General features: G+C 40.2%; 1 protein-coding gene across 5 annotated transcripts in view; it reads left to right on the forward strand.

Moving 5' to 3' along the window:
* Positions 1 to 19,207, forward strand: part of LOC140731037 (astrotactin-2-like) — a 1,710,280-nt gene that overhangs the window by 1,639,962 nt on the left and 51,111 nt on the right. For all 5 annotated transcript variants that reach the window (XM_073052234.1, XM_073052229.1, XM_073052230.1 and 2 more), the window contains one exon: positions 18,452 to 18,552. In XM_073052234.1, the coding sequence (XP_072908335.1) occupies positions 18,452 to 18,513 (62 nt within the window). In that variant the 3' untranslated portion in view covers positions 18,514 to 18,552. The remainder of the gene's footprint in view (positions 1 to 18,451; positions 18,553 to 19,207) is intronic.

The raw sequence follows: 19,207 nt of genomic DNA on the forward strand, positions 1-19,207 counted from the left end.
CCGTTCTGGGCTGAGGCGAGTGAAGACGGTCCAGGAGCCCAATGGCTGTAGGGCAATAATTGCTCCTGAATCTGGTGGCGTGGGACCCAAGACTCCTGCACCTCACTTGTGATGGTAATAGCCAGAAGAGAGGGAGACGAGGGAAACAGGGTGGACTCATGTGAGGGACCTTGGCTGGCACAGAGAGCACCAGCTCGTTTTCCATTCTCAGTCCTCGACACTTCAATCGTCACGGAGTGTCGGTTTGTTTTCTGGTCTCGGGTCTTGGCTCTCTAATCGACATGGAGTAGTGGAGTTAAACTCCCGTTCGTTTTCTGCAATTAAGCAATTAATTGTTTAGCTGCTAACTAAGCAATTAATTAACTGGTGTCAGCAATTAAGGTTAATCACTATGCACCTCAAGAAAAATCACATGCGAATATTTATTAGATTTCATGCACAGACTAGCTCTTCTCCAATACATGTTTAAATTCAAGAGCTTCTGTAGGTGATCTGCTAGAGAGACTAATTAATCAGTCAAAGTAAGTTTCTAAGTTTCTCATAGCAGCAAGTAAAAAGAAACATATTGTGACAGATGGAGACATGTGCCCCTGATTAAGAAAGAAAATCAGATTGCAAAACACATTTATAAAAGGTTTTGTTTTAAATATGCATGCTTCTCCATGGAGTGGAGACTCCACACCTGTAAAATTATTTTTTCACTCGACAGAAATTGTTCAGCAGTAATTTTGGTTTTCATTGTCATTAAAAGAAATCATCGTAAGTCTTATTTTTGACAAGGGATAGTGAGTTAACAGTTAAAGGTCACTCCAAATGAATCATTTTTATACTAATTCCATCTGATAAAACTTCAGCAGTACATCACATACAAAATGCTGGAGGAACTCAGCAGCATTGATGGAAACTCTTCTTCGGGATTGGAAAGAATGGGGGAAGACGCCCAGATTGAAAGATGGGGGAAGAGGGTGGAGGATAGCTGGATGGTGATAGGTGAAGCCATGTGGGTAGGAAAGGTAAAAGGCTGGAGAGGTAGGAATCTGACAGGAGAGCAAAGTTCACCATCGGAGAAAGGGAGGGAGAAGATGCCAGAGTAAAAAGGTGAGGGGAGGGGAAGGAGGCCAGCTAGAACGTGATAGGTGAAGCAGCACATGCTGTGCATGAGATGAGTGTCTCTGAAATTGATTTGCATTCATCTGCAGCTGTGTCCATGCCCGAAGTTTGCGCAGAATGATAAATGTGTTTGTGGATTAACTCATCTTTATTACAATGGGAGCTAAACAAGTTAAGGTTAAATGTGGCTTGAGTGACCATTTCACACACCTTCAATCACACTGCCAGACTGACCCTTGAACTTTACTTCTCCACACTACAACTATGCCAGCTTCTCAGCCTTCAACCTTCCACATTGTTTCAATGGTGCATGGCGTGAGTTCAAGAACAGTTCCTGAACTTCTGACTGGACATCTCTCAGCCCTTGGGATTTAATATGGAATTTAGCAAATTCGTGTGGCCTTCCATTACAGAATGAAGCCGGGTCCTTTTCTCTCTCTCCCCCCCCCCCCCCCCCCCCCCAATTCTGACTTCTGTCAGCTTTAGAAGTATTTGTTTCCTGGCCAGTTGTGTTCTTCACCTAACCATAGAAGATTTTCTGTTATCATAGACAGTTATTGAGTCATACAACATGGAGGTAGGTCCTTAGCCCATAAAATCTACATATAATTCAGCACCCATTTACACTCATCTTGCATTATTCTCCTCACATTCTTGTCAACCAGAGTGGATTGTGAAACACATTGATATATTTACAATATCGCTTTAGAGAGTGGAGCTGAAACCCGGTTATGCACCTTGAGTGTATGACTACTCATGAAATTGTTGGGAAAACTGGAAAGAATATGCTGGTTGAGTGTTTTGACTTAAAGCTGGTCACATCTCTTGGTTTCCTATATGCTGCTGCCAGATTCAAGCCCTCTGCACTCCCAATCCATTGGAATGTTAATATGGTATCATTTAACTCTGAATTGGATACATATATTTAGTACTTGTTCTGTAGCCACCAATGTGAATTGATATTTTGGTTTTGGATTTCAGTAGCTGGAATTGACTTACAGAGAAACCAACTCTGCATGTTTCCAGCTATAAAAATGGATAAACTTTTAAAACCTTGAAAACCTTCTATTTGTTTGTGGCAAGCCAGACAGATATGATGAAAACATAAAACCTGTCTCATGTACCGTCCTAGAAAAATGATACTTGGAAGCATTTCAGAACATAGGTTCAAGACCCATTGCTTTGTCTAAGTACAAGGGGTGATTGATAATTTGTGGCCTAAGGTAGAAAGAGTTAGTTTTAGAAAACCTAGCACATTTATTTTTCAACATAGTCCCCTCCTACATGTACACACTTAGTCCAGTGGTCATGGAGTATACGGATCCCTTCTTTCTAGAAGTGGTCCACATCAGGGGTGATTAATAATTTCGTGGCCTAAAATAGGAGATGAGTTATTAACTTCAAACTTTCTGCATTTTCACTCAAAGAGTTGAACTGCACGTGCATGTAACGAGAGCGTCCTGGACCTCCATGTGGTCCACAGCAGGGGTGATTGATAAGTTTGTGGCTTAATGTGGAAGGAGATGAGTTATACAGCTGTCGTTACATGCACATGCAGTTCAACTCTGAGTGAAAAGGCAGAAAGTTTGAAGTTAATAATCCATCTTAGGCCACAAACTTATCAATCACCCCATGCTTCTGGAGGTCCAAGATGCCGACTTCTCCAAAGAAGGGATCCATATGCTCCACAACCGCTGGACTGAGTGTGTAAATGTAGGAAAAATAAATGTGCTAGGTTTTCTAAAATTGACTCCTTCTACCTAGGCCACGAACTTATCAATCACCCCTGGTAGTATCAACCCCATTTCACAATATTGGAATCAAATCACAATTGTCTCTCAAGGTGAGAAGAAGATAATCTCATTTCACATAAACGAACAATTCTCTTTGTCTAAGGAAGTAGCACAATGTAAGTTTGCAAAATCTTGCAGAAATTATCTGCTGAGTGTTTCTGTTTATGCATCTACCATGTGCCAGGAAACTGACTGTTCTTCAAATCACAATGCTAGTACTGTCACTAAAACATGAAATGTAAGATTTATTTTGAGATACAGCACAGTAACAGGCCCTTCCAGTTCAACAAGCCCGCATTGCACAGTTAACCTGCTAACCCTAATGTCTTTGGAACATGGGAGGAAACCAGACCATCCTCAGGAAACCCATGGGGTCACAGGGAGAATGTACATACTTCTTACACGTAGCAGTGAGAATTGAACCCCTGTCACTGGCACTGTAAAGTATTACACTAGCCACCATGCTACCATGCCACTCACAGATGAATTAAGGCTGATACCATACATCGCAAAAATTCTTTACCAGGCTGAAAGGATCCTGTTGATAATACTTGGGCTCATGGGCAGTGAAATTAACCTGTCTCAAATAAAATCGAGCTCTGAACAAGCATGATCAAACAGGGATTTGTCCTAAATTGTTTCTTCATTTCCCCTTGTTCATGTTCTCATTGGTTTGACTCAGCTTACTAAGAGTAACAAAGGCTTGTAGTTAGGTACAGTGTTCAAAATCATTATTTTGTTACCACGGGAGGGCAAGAACTAGTCAACAGCGTAAAGTAACACTGTGATTCCAATGTATTCTACATGGAGTCCACAAATCTGACAAAGAAAGAAAATGCAAGAATTGGTGATCCTCATGGGAAGTTTAAGATTTAGAAAAAGTTGTATTTTTCAAAGAAATTGAACTGCACTTATGCACACAAATATATAATCCAATTTTGAGATAGTGCTCCACTTAAGGTGGAGTGTTTTCAAATCTTCTATCTGCCCCTTTGCTTGTTTCAGATCTCCAAGTGAAATTGTTTTTTTTCCATTTCATCTATGTGGAATGCGTTGATATTGCTGTGTTACTTCATTGGGTGATTGAAGTATGTGTTTACAACTGTTGACTAGTTCTAGGCAACTAAGTTCTCACCCTCCTGTAGTGACAACATGCAGACTTTGAGCACTGAACTTGCTACTCTTAGCACGCTGAGTCAAACAAGTGAGAGAATGAAAGTGGGGATTTGAAAAGACAATTTATGACAAATCCCTGGTTGATGGTGCTTGTTCAGACCTCAATTATATTTGACATAAGTCAATCTCCGTCCACAAGCCCACATATTATCAACAGGACTCCTTCACCCCTGTAAAGAACTTTTGGGATGAATAAACTCTTCTCAGGCTTCAAGCCAGGTACAGGTATCGATTATAACCGGCGCTTCAATGACAAACTCTGCCATCTTCTTCAGGGATGATGTATCGACTCATACAACGTGAAACCATACCCACCCCCAAGCCTATGCAGACCATCCTGGATTTATTCACACTAATCCTGCATTAATCCCATTTTTTATTCTCCACACATTCTCTTCAACTTTCTCCATATTCTAGTACTCACCTACACAGCAGGGGCAGCACACAGTGACCAATTAATCTATCAAACTTCACATCTTTTGGATGTGGGGCCACTAAGCAGAAACCTATATCGTCACTAGGAGAAAATACAAACTCCACTCAAATAGCACTAAAGATCAGAATGAAAGCAGGGACATTGGAATTGTGAGACATTAGCTCCACTAGCTGCACCACTCTGCTGTGTATTCCTGCAAATAGCAGTACAGGACAGGATAATTTTGGCTGCAGCACCTCAATGACTGGGAGAATCTGCCAGGATTTATATCTTCAACTAATATATTCAGAACAAGCCCTTGGCCAAGGCCTCAAGCATTTGTGGAATTGTACTCCAGGTCAGATTAATAGACTGCAACAGAAATGCTGGGCTAATAAGCTTCAAAATAAAACTTGTAAATGTTGCTGTTAGCTTTTCTTTGTTGTTTGATTCTTATAAAACAACTAGCTTAACACCCCATTCATTGATGCTGTTTCGCTGTACCTTAAGTATTTCCGCAAACATGGTTTGATGGAGATCACCAGCTGAGAATCTTTCTTCGTGAGCACAAATGCGATTACTTTCTTGTCCAAGCTAGAAGTGCTGATTTGTTGATTCTGTCTTGTTAATGCTTTACAAACCATTCCAATCAATAAATCTAGCCTGGTTTTGTTTTCTGCTGAGGCTGTGGCTGATTTTTGATTCAATGAGCTCATAGAAAGGGCAACAAAAAACAACAGCTGTTGCATGGACTGGCAGATATTTTGGCCCAAACTTTTGACCTAGTCAGGAGCATGGTGTTAAAGTTCTTTGGATCACATTCCCTTGATGCCTTAAGATCTTTTATTTAATTAATGGCACCATACCAATGTATCTTTGACGCTAGTCTTGCAAGTATATGAAATTGGCAGAATTGACTTGTGCAATAGCAGCCGGAGTACCTTTTCAGCACGTTTTCCTCAGATCTGTCTGAGATCAGTAACCCCTCAAATGAGAGAGCAATATGAGAGTGCAGATGGCTGGATCTAGAGCAATAGTCTGCTGGGTGAACTCAGAAGATCAAGTAGGATTGGTGGGAGGAAATAAATTATCAATGTTTTGGGCCATCAATCATTTTTCCTTCTCAAAAGAAAACTGAATCTTGATCTGTCCTTCTAGTATCTACTGCTTTTGCAGTTCCCTGATGTGGGTATTGGCCGAAAACGTTGACATTTTCTTCCCTCCAACTGATACTGCTTCATGCAGTGAGTTCCTCCAACAGATTATGGTTGCTACCCATCAAATAGATATGAATAGCACCCTCCAATTATTCATCGAATCGGAATAAGACTCATCATCAGTGACTTGGATGACTTGAAGGTTGTTGTTTTTGTGGCAGCAGTACAATGCAAAGAGAAAAATACTATGAATTCCAAAACTATGTCGATAAAATAAAAAGAAACAAGAAGTCCTCAGATGAATAAACTCTTCCTGGGCTTCCAGCCAGGTACATATATCGATTTTAACTGACGTTTCAATGACAAACTCTGCCATCTTCATCAATGATGGTGCCTAGGCATGTCTAGAGTGGTGATATATATAGTCCTGTTGACCATCCCTCCTGATTGGTTAGTCCTAATCCAATCAAGTTTCCACTGTGAACATTGTTTATAGTCGAATTCCAGAGCAAGACTTTCATCTTCATAAAAATTATTTTTCTCTAGTTCTAAAATTGATACCTGTACCCAGCTGGAAGACCAAGAAGAGTTTATTCATCATATATGCTGAGAAAACAACAGATCCTTTTTCAAGTTCTTGGAATTTTCAGAAATCTGATGGAGTGGAGGGGAAGAAACTGTTCCTGAATCATTGAATTGTGGGCATTCAGGCTCCTGTACCAGCTTCCAAATGGCATAATTTTCAGTTTGTGAAGGTTTATAAACTGAATAACTTGTAAAAATTCTTCTCCTGACTTCTTTCCATGATACATGGAGTCTTTAAACTAAACTCTTCATTTGGTAAAGAATTTCTCAACAATGTCCCACAGTTAGAACACCCATGTTACAAGTGGAACATACAAATATATTTATTGTCATTAAGATGACTAATTTGTGGAAATATTGCTGTAGTTTTAAAAGGGTAATGATTTTGGAGTAGAAATGCAACTTATCCCTTTCATAATAAACACAATCATAGCTGATTTTTATCATCCATGAAATCTTCATTACTAATCCTGTGATCATGTATACTGTTGCTCAAATCTATTCTCAATTCATGTTCCAACAGCTTCATGTTGCATGCACATTACTTTTTGAATTATACAAATTATTCTCCAATGATTTAAAAAGGAAGTGTACTGAATACAGATAAAATCATAATGGAGTTTATACAAGTCAGATGTGGGGAGATAAGCTGGTACAGCCTTATCTGCATCTGTAATCAGTGCACGTGTCATTGGGTTTCCTTTGTTATTTTGTGTGCAGCTTGAGCAGTTCTGTTTTTTGTCAAGTAAATTATGGTGCCTGAAGCTGCTAGAACAAAGAGCCCTGATTCATGATTAAGATTGTAAAGGATTAGGTGGGATTCAAACTGCTGGGGAATAGCTAAAAAGCAGAAGATACTGATTTGCCTGATAGAAAAGATGAAGGAAACCTGAGGATTCACACTTTTCTGAGAAGGAATATGATGTAAAAATTACAGTTGAAAGAGAAGTGTTGAAGGGAATCACAATCTTTACCCTCATGCTGTTTACATGTAATGCATTTCCTAAAGATTATACTACACAATTAATTGTTCAATGCTTCCACCCAAGGTTTGTGGAAATGAATGCCAGAGATATTGATAAAACCTCTGACAATGACATTCCTTATCTCAGCTATTGTAGTGCTGGTGGCCCTGTGGGCCATACATGAGTGTTAAGCAGTTTTAACCAGCTTCGAACTCAAGGTATTACTTACTATGGAGCTTGGAGCCCAGAACATAGAGGAATTCATATTTACTGTGTTCCTAATCTGGTTCTAATGAGTCTTCAGGATTGCAGGCCATGTGAATGAGCTTTCTTTCACATCTATGAAAAAATCTTTATGGGTTTTGAGAGTTTTATTTTTGTCCGTTAACAAGAGCTACTGATGTTATGAGCTGCTGCTTCTGGTCACTGTGGCCAAGTAATTTGAGTCCTCCTTCCAGTTTCTTGCTTGCTTTCAGATTCTGATCGAGTTTTGGGATAAATGTTAAATTGCCAAAATGGGTCGTCTTGGAATCATGTCAGAATTAGAGAGAAATAAAAACAACCTGCAGTGGAATCAAAGTGCTCAATTCTAGTTCTGATAGAGGTGGGATGAGGCGTGAATGACTTGTTCATGGGGAGGGAGTTGGTAATTCAAACGTCAGAGGGAGATTGACCCCAATGGTCTTTAAAATTTAACACGCTTGAGGCAGTGCTGTACAAGGTCTCACCCACATCAGATTTGTGTAAGGCACCCAAAACCAAAATGCTATATTGTGTTGAGATCCAAAGCATAATTCAAGGTAGAACAATGTATCTCACACAAAGGCCACTCAGTGGTGAACTCTGGCCAGTGGAGATCCCCCAGTGGAGACCAGTGGTGCTGGGGTAGGGCAGGGTATCACATTGGGAAGCAGAGAGAGAGGTTAGTGGGAGGGACACAGTCAGAACTTCAGTCAGCAAGATGATCGTGGAAGTTTGCAGCGGGGAGAAAGTTGGGGATAGATTCAGAGTGAATGCTTAGACAAGGTCAAAGAGCTCATTGAAAATGAAAGGAGAATGCACAGGGCCATCCTAAGAGAGATACCTAAGCGGATTACTTGCAAGATGACCATCGCCTCATACATCCCAGCAGCATCCAAGTAGGTTAAGTTCCCCACAAGTATAGTATAAGCAGACATGAGCTCTTTTCCAGTCTTCTTTGCCTTGTGAAGCATGAGCCATTTGAGGACCATACTATTGAGTCTTGTCCTCCATGCAATTTCTGGACTTTTTCAACAGAGGAACTAGAAACCCCTGGCCTTCTGAAATCCTGCAGCTGAAACCAGGCAAGAAGGGTTGAAATTGTGGAATAATGTCTTTAGAACACTGCTGATGGAACCGAGTGGGCCTTCCTAATCCAATGGGCTATCCAGTAACAATCCACCACCACACCCCTTCAGATGTTCCCTTTGTGTCCTCGGCAGACTCCCAGACATTTCTTTACCGATCTGTCTCTGCTCCCCTATTGACCCTCAGCTAGTGCACTTGGGACCATTCTCCATCTCCCTCCCTGTAATATTTGTGGCCCAAAATACCGGAAGCAGGTGAAAGAAATGCGTTAAACATTGTTGCATTAATCTGTTAATGTGTGCCAATTATGATCAGTTGCTAGCATTGAGAGCGTCATTGACATTACGTTGAAACATGGAGGAAGGAACCTGGCATGACCATATCCTGGCTAGAATCAGGGTTCGTCGTCTCACGCAAGGCAGATGAAAAAAGCTTTTTTGACTTCATGGAATCTTTAGATTTCACTCCCATCAGGCATAGAAGCAGAATTAGGCCATTCAGTGTATTGCGTCTTCTCCAACATTCAATCATGATTGATATATTTTCCTTCTCTCTATGCCATTTTACTGCCTCCGTCCATTTCAAATTACGCCCTTACTAATCAAGAACTTATCAACCTCTGCTTTAAATTTACCTACTGACTTGCCCTCCACAGCCAGCTGTGACAATAAATACCAGATTCACCTTCATCTGGCTAAGGAATTTCCTCTTCATCTCTGTTCTATAGGGATGTCCTTCTCCTCTGAAGCAATGGCCTGTTGTCCTTTTCTCTCCCACTATTGAAAAACTCTCTTGACGTCCTTTCTATCTGCACCTTTCAACATTAGCAGGTTTAATCTAGAAAACCCCTACCACCACTCCTTCCCATTCTTCTGAACTCCAGCAAGAACAGGCCCAGAGCCATCAAATGCTTCTCGTAAGTAACCCTTTCATTCCCTGGGACATTTTTGTAAATCTCCTCTGGACTCTCTTCAATGCCAACACATTTTTCTTTGTTATGCAGGCCAAAATTGCTCACAGTTCAAGAAATTTGGTCTTAATGCCTATTATAATGCCATAAAATCTCAATATTATATCCTTGATTAAATGTTCTGGAACTCTTGAAACGAATGTTAACATTGTATTTTCCTTCTCTATTATTGACACAACCTGCAAGTTTCTATTCCGGTTTCTATTCGCATATTTTTGTTCTTATATGGCATGTAGAGCAATGAATGATCATCACCGCTCCAATATCAAACACCTGCCTGCTGTTTGTACTGCAGCCAACTGTAAGGATTACAGTCTGTTCCAACAGCCCCAAGTCAGACCACAGCATGTGCTGTGTTTGACAAAGCAATACAGAGATAATGCTGATGCCAGGGGCATGCTCAAGGTTCTCAACAGAAATCTGGAAGTGCTGATATAAGCAACTGAAGAAAGAAGGGATCAGCTTTGTGTAAGGATACTGACAGGCAGCAGGTAAAATAACCCAATGTCTCACAACACCAGGTTCAAGAAGAGCTATTTTCCTACAGCCATCAGTTTCTTGAACCCAACAACACAACCCTAACCTTCCCTCAGCAATATATACCTAAGACTTTGGCACAGTACTTTATTTCTCATTGTGGAGCGAGATTGAGCTGAAAAATCTGACGGGGTAAAGGATGTTGGAAATGGTGAGTGTGAAACACCACAGGGGAGGGGTGTGGGACATGTGGCAGTGAAGGAGTGCCAGAGGCTGTGGGTGGCAAGGGTGCAGACACATTCAGCCCTGAGACATCGGGCACAGTCATTTGATTCCAATCAATTGGTGTATTGATCATTACAGAATGACTCTCTGGTGCTTCCCACTCCCTCCTCTCTCCCTTCCCCTTTTTGCAACCATAATCTCAGAAACTGATTGGAAAGTTGATCCTCCTGGCCCTGATCACCTCCCTCTGCAACTGGATCCTAGACTTCCTGACTGGGAGACCTTAGTCAGTCCGGATCGGGAGCAGCATCTCCAACACCATCACACTGAGCACGGGGGCCCCCCAGGGCTGTGTGGTCAGTCCACTGCTGTTCACTCTGCTGACCCACGACTGTGCTGCAATACACAGCTCGAACCATATCATCAAGTTCGCCGATGACATGACCGTGGTGGGTCTCATCAGCAAGAATGATGAGTCAGCTTACAGAGAGGAGGTGCAGCGGCTAACGGACTGGTGCAAAGCCAACAACCTGTCTCTGAATGTGAACAAAACAAAAGAGATGGTTGTTGACTTCAGGAAGGCACGAAGCAACCATTCCTCGCTGAACATCGATGGTTCCTCGGTAGACATCATTAACAGCACCGAATTTCTTGGTGTTCACTTGGTGGAGAATCTCACCTGGTCCCTCAACACCAGCTCCATAGCAAAGAAAGCCCAGCTGCGTCTCTACTTTCTGCGAAGGCTCAGGAAAGTCCAATTCCCACCCCCATCCTCATCACAATCTACAGGGGTTGTATTGAGAGCACCCTGAGCAGCTGCATCACTGCCTGGTTCGGAAATTGCACCATCTTGGATCGCAAGACCCTGCAGCGGATGGTGAGGTCAGCTGAGAAGATCACTGGGGTCTTTCTTCCCACCATTACGGACATTTACATGACACACTGCATCCGCAAAGCAAACAGAATTATGAAGGACCCCACACACCCCTCATACAAACTCTTCTCCTTCCTGCCGTCTGAGAAAAGGCACCGGAGCATTCTGGTTCTCACGACCAGACTATGTAACAGTTTGTTCCCCCAAGCCATCAGACTCCTCAATACCCAGAGTCTGGACTGAAAACCAGCTTACTGCCCTCTACTGTGCCTACTGTCTTGTCTATTATTTATTGTAATGCCTGCACTGTTTTGTGCACTTTATGCAGTCCTGTGTAGGTCTGTAGTCTAGTGTAGTATTTTTTTCTGTGTTGTCTTTCACATAGTTCAGTGTAGTTTTTGTACTGTTTCATGTAGCACCATGGTCCTGAAAAACATCTCGTTTTTACTGTGTACTGTACATTTCAACCAGCAGTTATGGTTGAAATGACAATAAAAAAGTGACTTGACTTGACTTGACTTGAGTTCCCCTCTCCCTGCCTCCTTTCTACCCTCAGACCAGCAGTAGAGACCCACATCAGAATCAGGTATACAGTAGTGTATATAATTTAAATTCTGGGTGAGTTCTGTATCTACATGCCTGTGAATCTGCAGTATGCAAATTTTTCTTTGTAGTTACCATGCACATATCAATAAACTTGACAAATTACCCAAGCTAATATAATGTGTGTGATAGTTCTGAGCCACATGGATATTATATTCTGGTGGAATCTCTGGGTGGAATCCGGTGTGCTTACCTCTGCATTTTGATCAACTATAGCAGATGTTGCGAGTGATCCTTCAACTAGCAAGCCACAAATGAAACATGGACATACCAGGATGGATGACTAATTGTTATTGAACATGGAGTGCTCTAACAACACACAACAATAATCCCTACTTTTTAATGCATTCCCTTTTCAGGATGTGAGCATTGTTTGCAAGGCCTTATTGTGCATGCCTAATTGCCCTCAGGAAGGTGGTGAAGAGCTGCCTTCCTGAACTGCTGCAGTCCTTTTGATGAAATGATTCCTGTGGTGTGGTCGAGTAGGGAGAGTCAGGATTGAGATCCAGTTGCAATGAAGGACTGGCAATATATCCGCATGTCAGGGTAGTGTGCAAGGGAAATTGCAAGTGGTGTCCTCATGTGCTTCTGCACTTGTCCATCTTGATGATAGACATCTTCTGGCTTTGGGAGCTGCTGGTACCTCGCAGAGTAACTGCAATGCATTTCACAGATACACCGCACATACTGATGGTCAATGGTGGAAACATTGAATGTTTAAGCTTATAGCTGGTGTGCCAACAAGATTAAAAGTAAAAAAAAATACATAAAGAATCCCAGTAATACACATCAGATCAGGCAACATCCATGAAGAGAGAAATAGAGTTAACAATTCAAGCCAATGACTTCTCATCTAAAGATGGCAAACATGATTAAAGATGCCAAAATAGAGGAGAGTAAGAGAGCACAAGGGGGTAGGGGTTGACCATGGTAGGGTGGAGACCAGTACTGTTGGGATGGGCAGGTAGGTTGTTTGTGAGCAGATGTCCACCATTTTTAAACCATGGCTTCTGGTTTAAAATTCTAAGTGAAAGGACTTTTCACTCTAAACTACTGGTTCATAATATGGTGAAAGTATCTAAAAATTAAACACCCCTTATCTTTACAAGTACCAGGTAATTGTGCAAGCTCTTCTGTCAATTTAACCTTGAGAGCATCACTCAACAAGGATATTCTAATCATCATACCGCATGGATTTTATCATCGCTGTTAGCGCTTCAAGTATGGACTAAATTGGTCTGCATATTACAGTAGCATAAAGTTTAGCCCTCGAGACAAAATTTCATTAAACTTATTGGTTACTTTCTGCACATGCTTATAGCACTATAGTGATTTACTGTATGTGCATTGGCTTGTAATATCTTTGGACCTCCACTATTTTTTTTTGAGCTTTTCACCATTCAGGAGGTGTTCTTCCCTGCAGTTACGCTTAATCAAAAATAATGCATTTAAGATCTGAATGCTGTAATTTCAATATGATAACAAGCAATGACAATTGTAAATAATACTGTACATGGAAAAAAATAAAAAACTGGAAAGGAAGATCTAATTTTAATATTATTTATCGCTTGTAAAATCAGCAGGTATAATAACCAATATGATATCTCCTCAATACTTGAGAGTTCATAATTGTGCCTTAATGGTGTGGTAATAATAACAGAGTTTAGAACCTTAAAAACCAGTGGAAATGTTGTCGTTAAGATATTTTCATATTTGAATTGTATTGTTTGACACTGCTTTGTTGCCATAGAAACACACTGAACTATTAATCCATGGATTTTGTTTGTGCGGGACTGGCAGATTTTCTGGACTACTAGATGTTATTATTTATACATTAAATAACTTCTGAATTTACTTCCGTTAGATATTATATGTTTCTATAATAATTATTTTCAGTAAGCCTCTTAAGATTCAAGATGATGCAGGAAACAGGAGCCTAATAAGTTTGACTGGTGTGTGGAAACTAGGCCCCAATATGCTTTAGGGGAGTGTTGGACTATTCACTTGGATAGCCAGATGTCAAACAATTGGCATTTCCAAATAGCCAGATTGTAGATTATCTCAGCCTCAGTTTTAACATATTTGTCACAGTTGTCACGTGAAAAAGCATTCACAGCCTGTATTCACAAGGAGGCTTGAGGTAAATAACATGAAATCCTCATGTAATTTTAATTGAAGGACAAATGTTAGAAAAATATGGAATGAACTATGGTGGAGGGGATGATGTGTAAAGTGAGGGGGAAGATCATCTTCTGTCAATGATTATATAGGATCTTATATACTACAGCACATAGAAAATCTAGCCCCAACATCATACTGAATAATAACACCCCTGACAACAGTCACGTACTGCAGTGTCAGCCAAATAGCGATTGAATCTTCTCCCTATTGACCAAAGTAAGGATACTGTCCAGGCTCATGCATTTTCTGAAGAAGTTGTCTAGTTTCTCAAACACAGAACTATTGCAATGAATTACATGAAGTGTCTGCACAAACTAAATAGGTCCAGTCATCTTTAGTGTCCCTGCATTCCTCTCAGAGGCCTCATGTTTATTTTATTTAAGTTAACTCCAGACCTTGAGATCTTCAGGCAGAACAGCTCTTGAGAAGTATTCAGAGAACATTATACTTTTGTCTTTGGCTGGTGGTCAATTTTGATTGGTAAATCTAATTTTAACTTGTAATCCCAGAAACCTGTCAGCTCAGTTTACTTCTCTGATAAATGGTGTATTTAATTCTGATAAACCAACAGAATCTTAGACTCCCACATGTGAAACTGTATCAAAAGGAGTGATATGTTTTTGCTCGTCCTTTCAAATAGATAACAGAAACTCAGATATTGCCTATGCCCTTATTAATCTCACTTTCCCTTTTCCTAGCATGTCCTTCAATTTATCTGCCCACCTACCTACCCAGCACCATCCCTTTCATGAATTCTGTAAGTGCAACATCCGTCTCCTTCATGAACACAGTGGAGAAGTGTTCATTTAAGACCTCATTTATGTCAATTTATTTATTCTGGCTTCAGTACAAATTGTCATTTCTGGTCTCTAATGGACACCATTCTATCCCTCGCTACCTTTTTGCCCTTTGCATAATCATAAAATACTTGGGAATTTTCTTTACTCGTGTCTGCCAGCAATATTTCATGCTGCATCTTTGCCTTTCTAATTTTGTGTTTAAAGTACTTCTCTACACTTTCTATATTTGAAGGGCCTCCTCTGTTTTCCATCCTCTATACCTGCCACTTGTTTTCTTTTGATTTTCCTTCCCAAGCCCCCAGTATCGCTTGGCATCCATAGTTTCCTTTATCAGTTGTCCATTCTTTTCATCCTAATGAGAAAACATTGGCTCTAAACTCCTATTACTTCACTTCTGAATGACTCCCACGAGTAGTTGCTTCCAGTTTACTTTGCCAGCCCCTGCCTTTTGAGATTCAGTCAATTCTTGGGCCCCAGGATTTATGATCTATATCAACAGTTTGGCTGAGAGGACCAAATACCAAATTTACAAGTTGGCTGATGATACAAATCCATCTGGGATTATGAATATGGGGAAGAATGTAAAGAGTTTCAAGAGGATGCAGGTGAGTTAAATGAGTAGGTGAAACCATGATATTTCGAACATAGTGAGAAAATTACGGAAAACAAGTTAGTTCTTTCAATGGTATGGGAGTGCAATTAGGAAGGCAAGGGAATTGTTAACCTTTATTACAAGAGGGTTTGGGACAGGAGTAAATTTGTCTTTCTGCTGTTATATAGGCCATTGCGTAGCAATACCGGAGGTATTGTGTTTTGATCTATCTACCTGAAAACCAGCAACCAAGAACAAATCACAATGAAGAGTTGTTAGATTGGTTCCTGGGATGGCAGTTTTGCTGGGCAAGGAGATTAAGAAGAGCAGGTTTGCATTCCTTGGAGTTTCGAAGAATGAAATATTATCTCATTGAAACTTAGAAATTTCTTTCAGATGGATTCAAGGGCGATGTTTCCCTGGCTGAGAACAATCCAGAATCAGGGATGACAGTCTGAGAGTAAATGGTGGGACATTTAGTATTGAACTGAGGATAAATATCTTTGCCAGGAGCATAACACACACAAAATGTTGGAGGAACACAGTAGGCCAGGCAGCATCTATGGCGAGGAATAAACAGTTGATGTTTTGGACTGAGACCCTTCATTGCACTTCATCAGTCTTGAGGATGTGTTTTGGCCCAAAATGTCAACTGCTTATTCATTTCAACAGATGTTGCCTGACCTGCTACATTCCTCCAGCATTTTGTGCGTGTGTATTGCTCTGGATTTCCAACATCTGCCGAATCTCTTGTGTGTATGTTTCACCTAGAGAATGGGGAATCATTGGAATTCTTGTTTAAGTATTGAGTTAACTCAGAACAAAGATTTATCTTGTTTCACTATTTACTTATTTTGTAAGATGTAGTTATTTTATGTCCTTGTACTGAACTGCTGCCACAAAACAGCAGGTTTCACGTCATATACTATACTGATAATAAACCTGATTCTGATTCTAATAAAGATTTCCACATGTGTTGGGGATTAGGCGATATGGCGGTAGTATAGGAAAAATGGCATAGAGGTAGAGAATTAATGAATGGTACAGCAGGCTTAAAGAATCAGCTGGCCATCTGTTGCACCTTGTGTATATTATTCTTAAATTCCACCAACAAAATTGGGAATGAAGATTTTGGAATTGAATTTCAGAAATGGTTGAAAACACGCAGATTCTTTGCTGTTACCCTATATACTCAGTACATGTGATTGATGTTGACTTTGTATGAAATATGACACATTTGCTTCTGGATTTCATCTTTGCAGAAAATATATTCACCTTTGTCCGGATTTTCAGAGGGTGAATACATCAATAGCACTTTATTGAACTTTGCTTGAAATTTGAAGTCATTTTCCTGACAAAACGAATACATTTTTTACCCTTTCCTCATGTTGATAAGCGTTTATGAGTTTTTCAACTGCTAAGAATTTTGGAACATTTTGTGATAGTGCTTCATATGGTATACGTTTAATTCACAATCTGGGAACCATCTATATGTAAGTGGCATAACAGATTTATTTACCTTGATTCCTATTTCCCTTCTGCCCTTATCCAATCCTCCCCTCCCTTTCTGTCGTTATCTTCTGAAATTTGGGTAATAAGAGGCAAGTTTTCCCAAATCTTTCAAAGAAGTTTGGATCAAGCATTCTCCACAAACAACAAAACAGAGTAAAATGGTTTTTCCTATCTTATACTTGTTAACCATGATTAAACAATTGTTTTCAAGTATTTTGTTGTCAAACCTCTCATTTTATACCTTTTACTGAAAAAAATACAATGTTAATTTAATACTGCAAGGATGTCCTAAATCTCTGACAATAGTAGACTGTTTTTAAATAGATTGCTCTCAGTTTGTCCTACCAAGAGAAGCCAGCCGATTTGGCTTTGGCTTTGGAGTTTGAATAATGAGAGTTTATATTATTCATATTATTCATTATTGACAAGTAGATGTTGGTATATTTCTGCTTGGGGTAAAATCACAAACAAAAAAACATAGTAACAAAATAAGGGGCCAATCATTTGAAACTAAGGTATGTGCAAGTTTCTTCTCTCACCGATGTGAATTTCTGGAATTCCCTGCCTTAGAGGCTGCTGGAGGCATCATCATGACGTGTTTAAGGTGAAGATATAAATATTTGAAACATTGAGGAATTAAGGATTATGAGGAATTGGTATAGAACAGTTGAGGCTAGCATAGATCAGTTGTGACCATGTTGAATAGCAGGGCAGGTTTGAGGGGCTAAGTAGCCCACTCCTGTTCCTTTTCTCTGGCGTTCTTGTTGTCTTAGAAACCATAGAAGCTAAACTCAGATGCATCATACATGCTATCTCATCTAGGTAGTGCTGAAGTACAGCAACTCACAACACATTGAGGAACTTAACAGGTCAGGTAACATCTAAGGTGGGAAATACACATTTGAAGTTTCAGGTCGAGACCTCTCACTTGGACTGAAATTTATTTATTGGAATACAGCATGTAATAGGCACTCTCACACCTTTGAGCTGTGCTGTCCAGCAATTCCCTAATTTAATCCTAGTCTAGTCATGGGAAAATATACAATGACCAGTTAATCTACCAACCTTTACATCTTTGGACTCTGGGAGGAAACTGGAAGAACTGGAGGAAACCCACACTGTCACAAAGAGAACGTACAACACCTTACAGGCCATGGCAGGAAAAGAAAGAGGGGAGAAAGCCAGAATAAAAAGGTGGAGAGAAGGGATGGAATAAGAACTGAAGGGTGTTTGGTGGATTCAGGTAAGGGTGAAGGAGAATGGGATTGATGTCAAAAGCTGGGAGGTGATAAGTGGAAGTGACAAAGGGCTGATGGTGATGGAATCTAATAGGACAGGAGGATGGGGTACGGAAAGGGGGGGGCTGAAGTATTTTCTTACTGAGGAACAGCTTGTCTTCTTATCTACCAGTCAAAGCAGTAATAGTAACATTGAGGAAGGCACCAAAACTGAAGAAAATGTGTGGTTGCAGCAAACTTCCCAATTGAAATCACATTGCTGGACAATTATCCAGTGTTGTTGTGAAGACAATTATTATGGAACTGGTAAGCATAATTATAATGCAATGGAGATGACGGCACATTCGGTGTATGCTAACAATACATTTCCATTGAGACTAGTCATGTAAATTAATGTATTATTCATTGAGTGGATCTCTTACCTGACAAGTACTACATTGTTGTTTTAGGTTTACACTGTATGCTTTGGACAGCAGGGGGAGAAGATCTGAACCTAGTGCAGTCACCATGAGAACTACCTGTCAACTGATTGATGACAGCAAAGCTGAAGGTATGTAACTTTGTCTTCAATTAGACTCCTTTGATAAAGCTATTGCATTTTATAGGTGGTACTTACAAATCTAGCACAGAGTTCATAGTTCTTGGGTTTCAGGTTTATTGGATTAAGTTTACAAATAGATTGTGGCACAAAATTAGAAAATTCAACCCCATTGGTAGATAACCCGTTTGTGACTGACACATGTTTCCTTTCACCCTACTTCAGCTAGTCCAATCAGCACAGCTTCTGTACATCTCTCCATCACATCGTTATCCAGCTCCCTCCTCAAGGCATCTCTGGTATTTGTCCTAACTCTGCCCCAAGGGTAGACTCCACATTTTAAATCTATTCTTGGTGTAGAAGCTCTTACAAAATACCATCTTGGATACTTGTTTTGGTCATTCTTTGATATTACAATCCCAAAAGAATGATTTCTGTGACAACCAAAACATTTTCAAAATACTGAACAATTTCCTTTCAAAAACATTTTTCTTGGTAAAAATGTAATGTGCCTGTTTTCACTTCATTTTTTTTTTTGTTTTGTTTCTTTAGAGCTTTGTCTTACTATTGTAATACTTGGGTAGCTCAGAGGCACAGCTAGTAGACCAGCTGCGTTAAAAATCCAGCAACCCAAGTTCAGTCCTGAGCTTCGGTGATGTTTGCATGT

Source organism: Hemitrygon akajei, chromosome 7, assembly GCF_048418815.1.
Source record: "Hemitrygon akajei chromosome 7, sHemAka1.3, whole genome shotgun sequence".
Classification (NCBI taxonomy): domain Eukaryota; kingdom Metazoa; phylum Chordata; class Chondrichthyes; order Myliobatiformes; family Dasyatidae; genus Hemitrygon; species Hemitrygon akajei.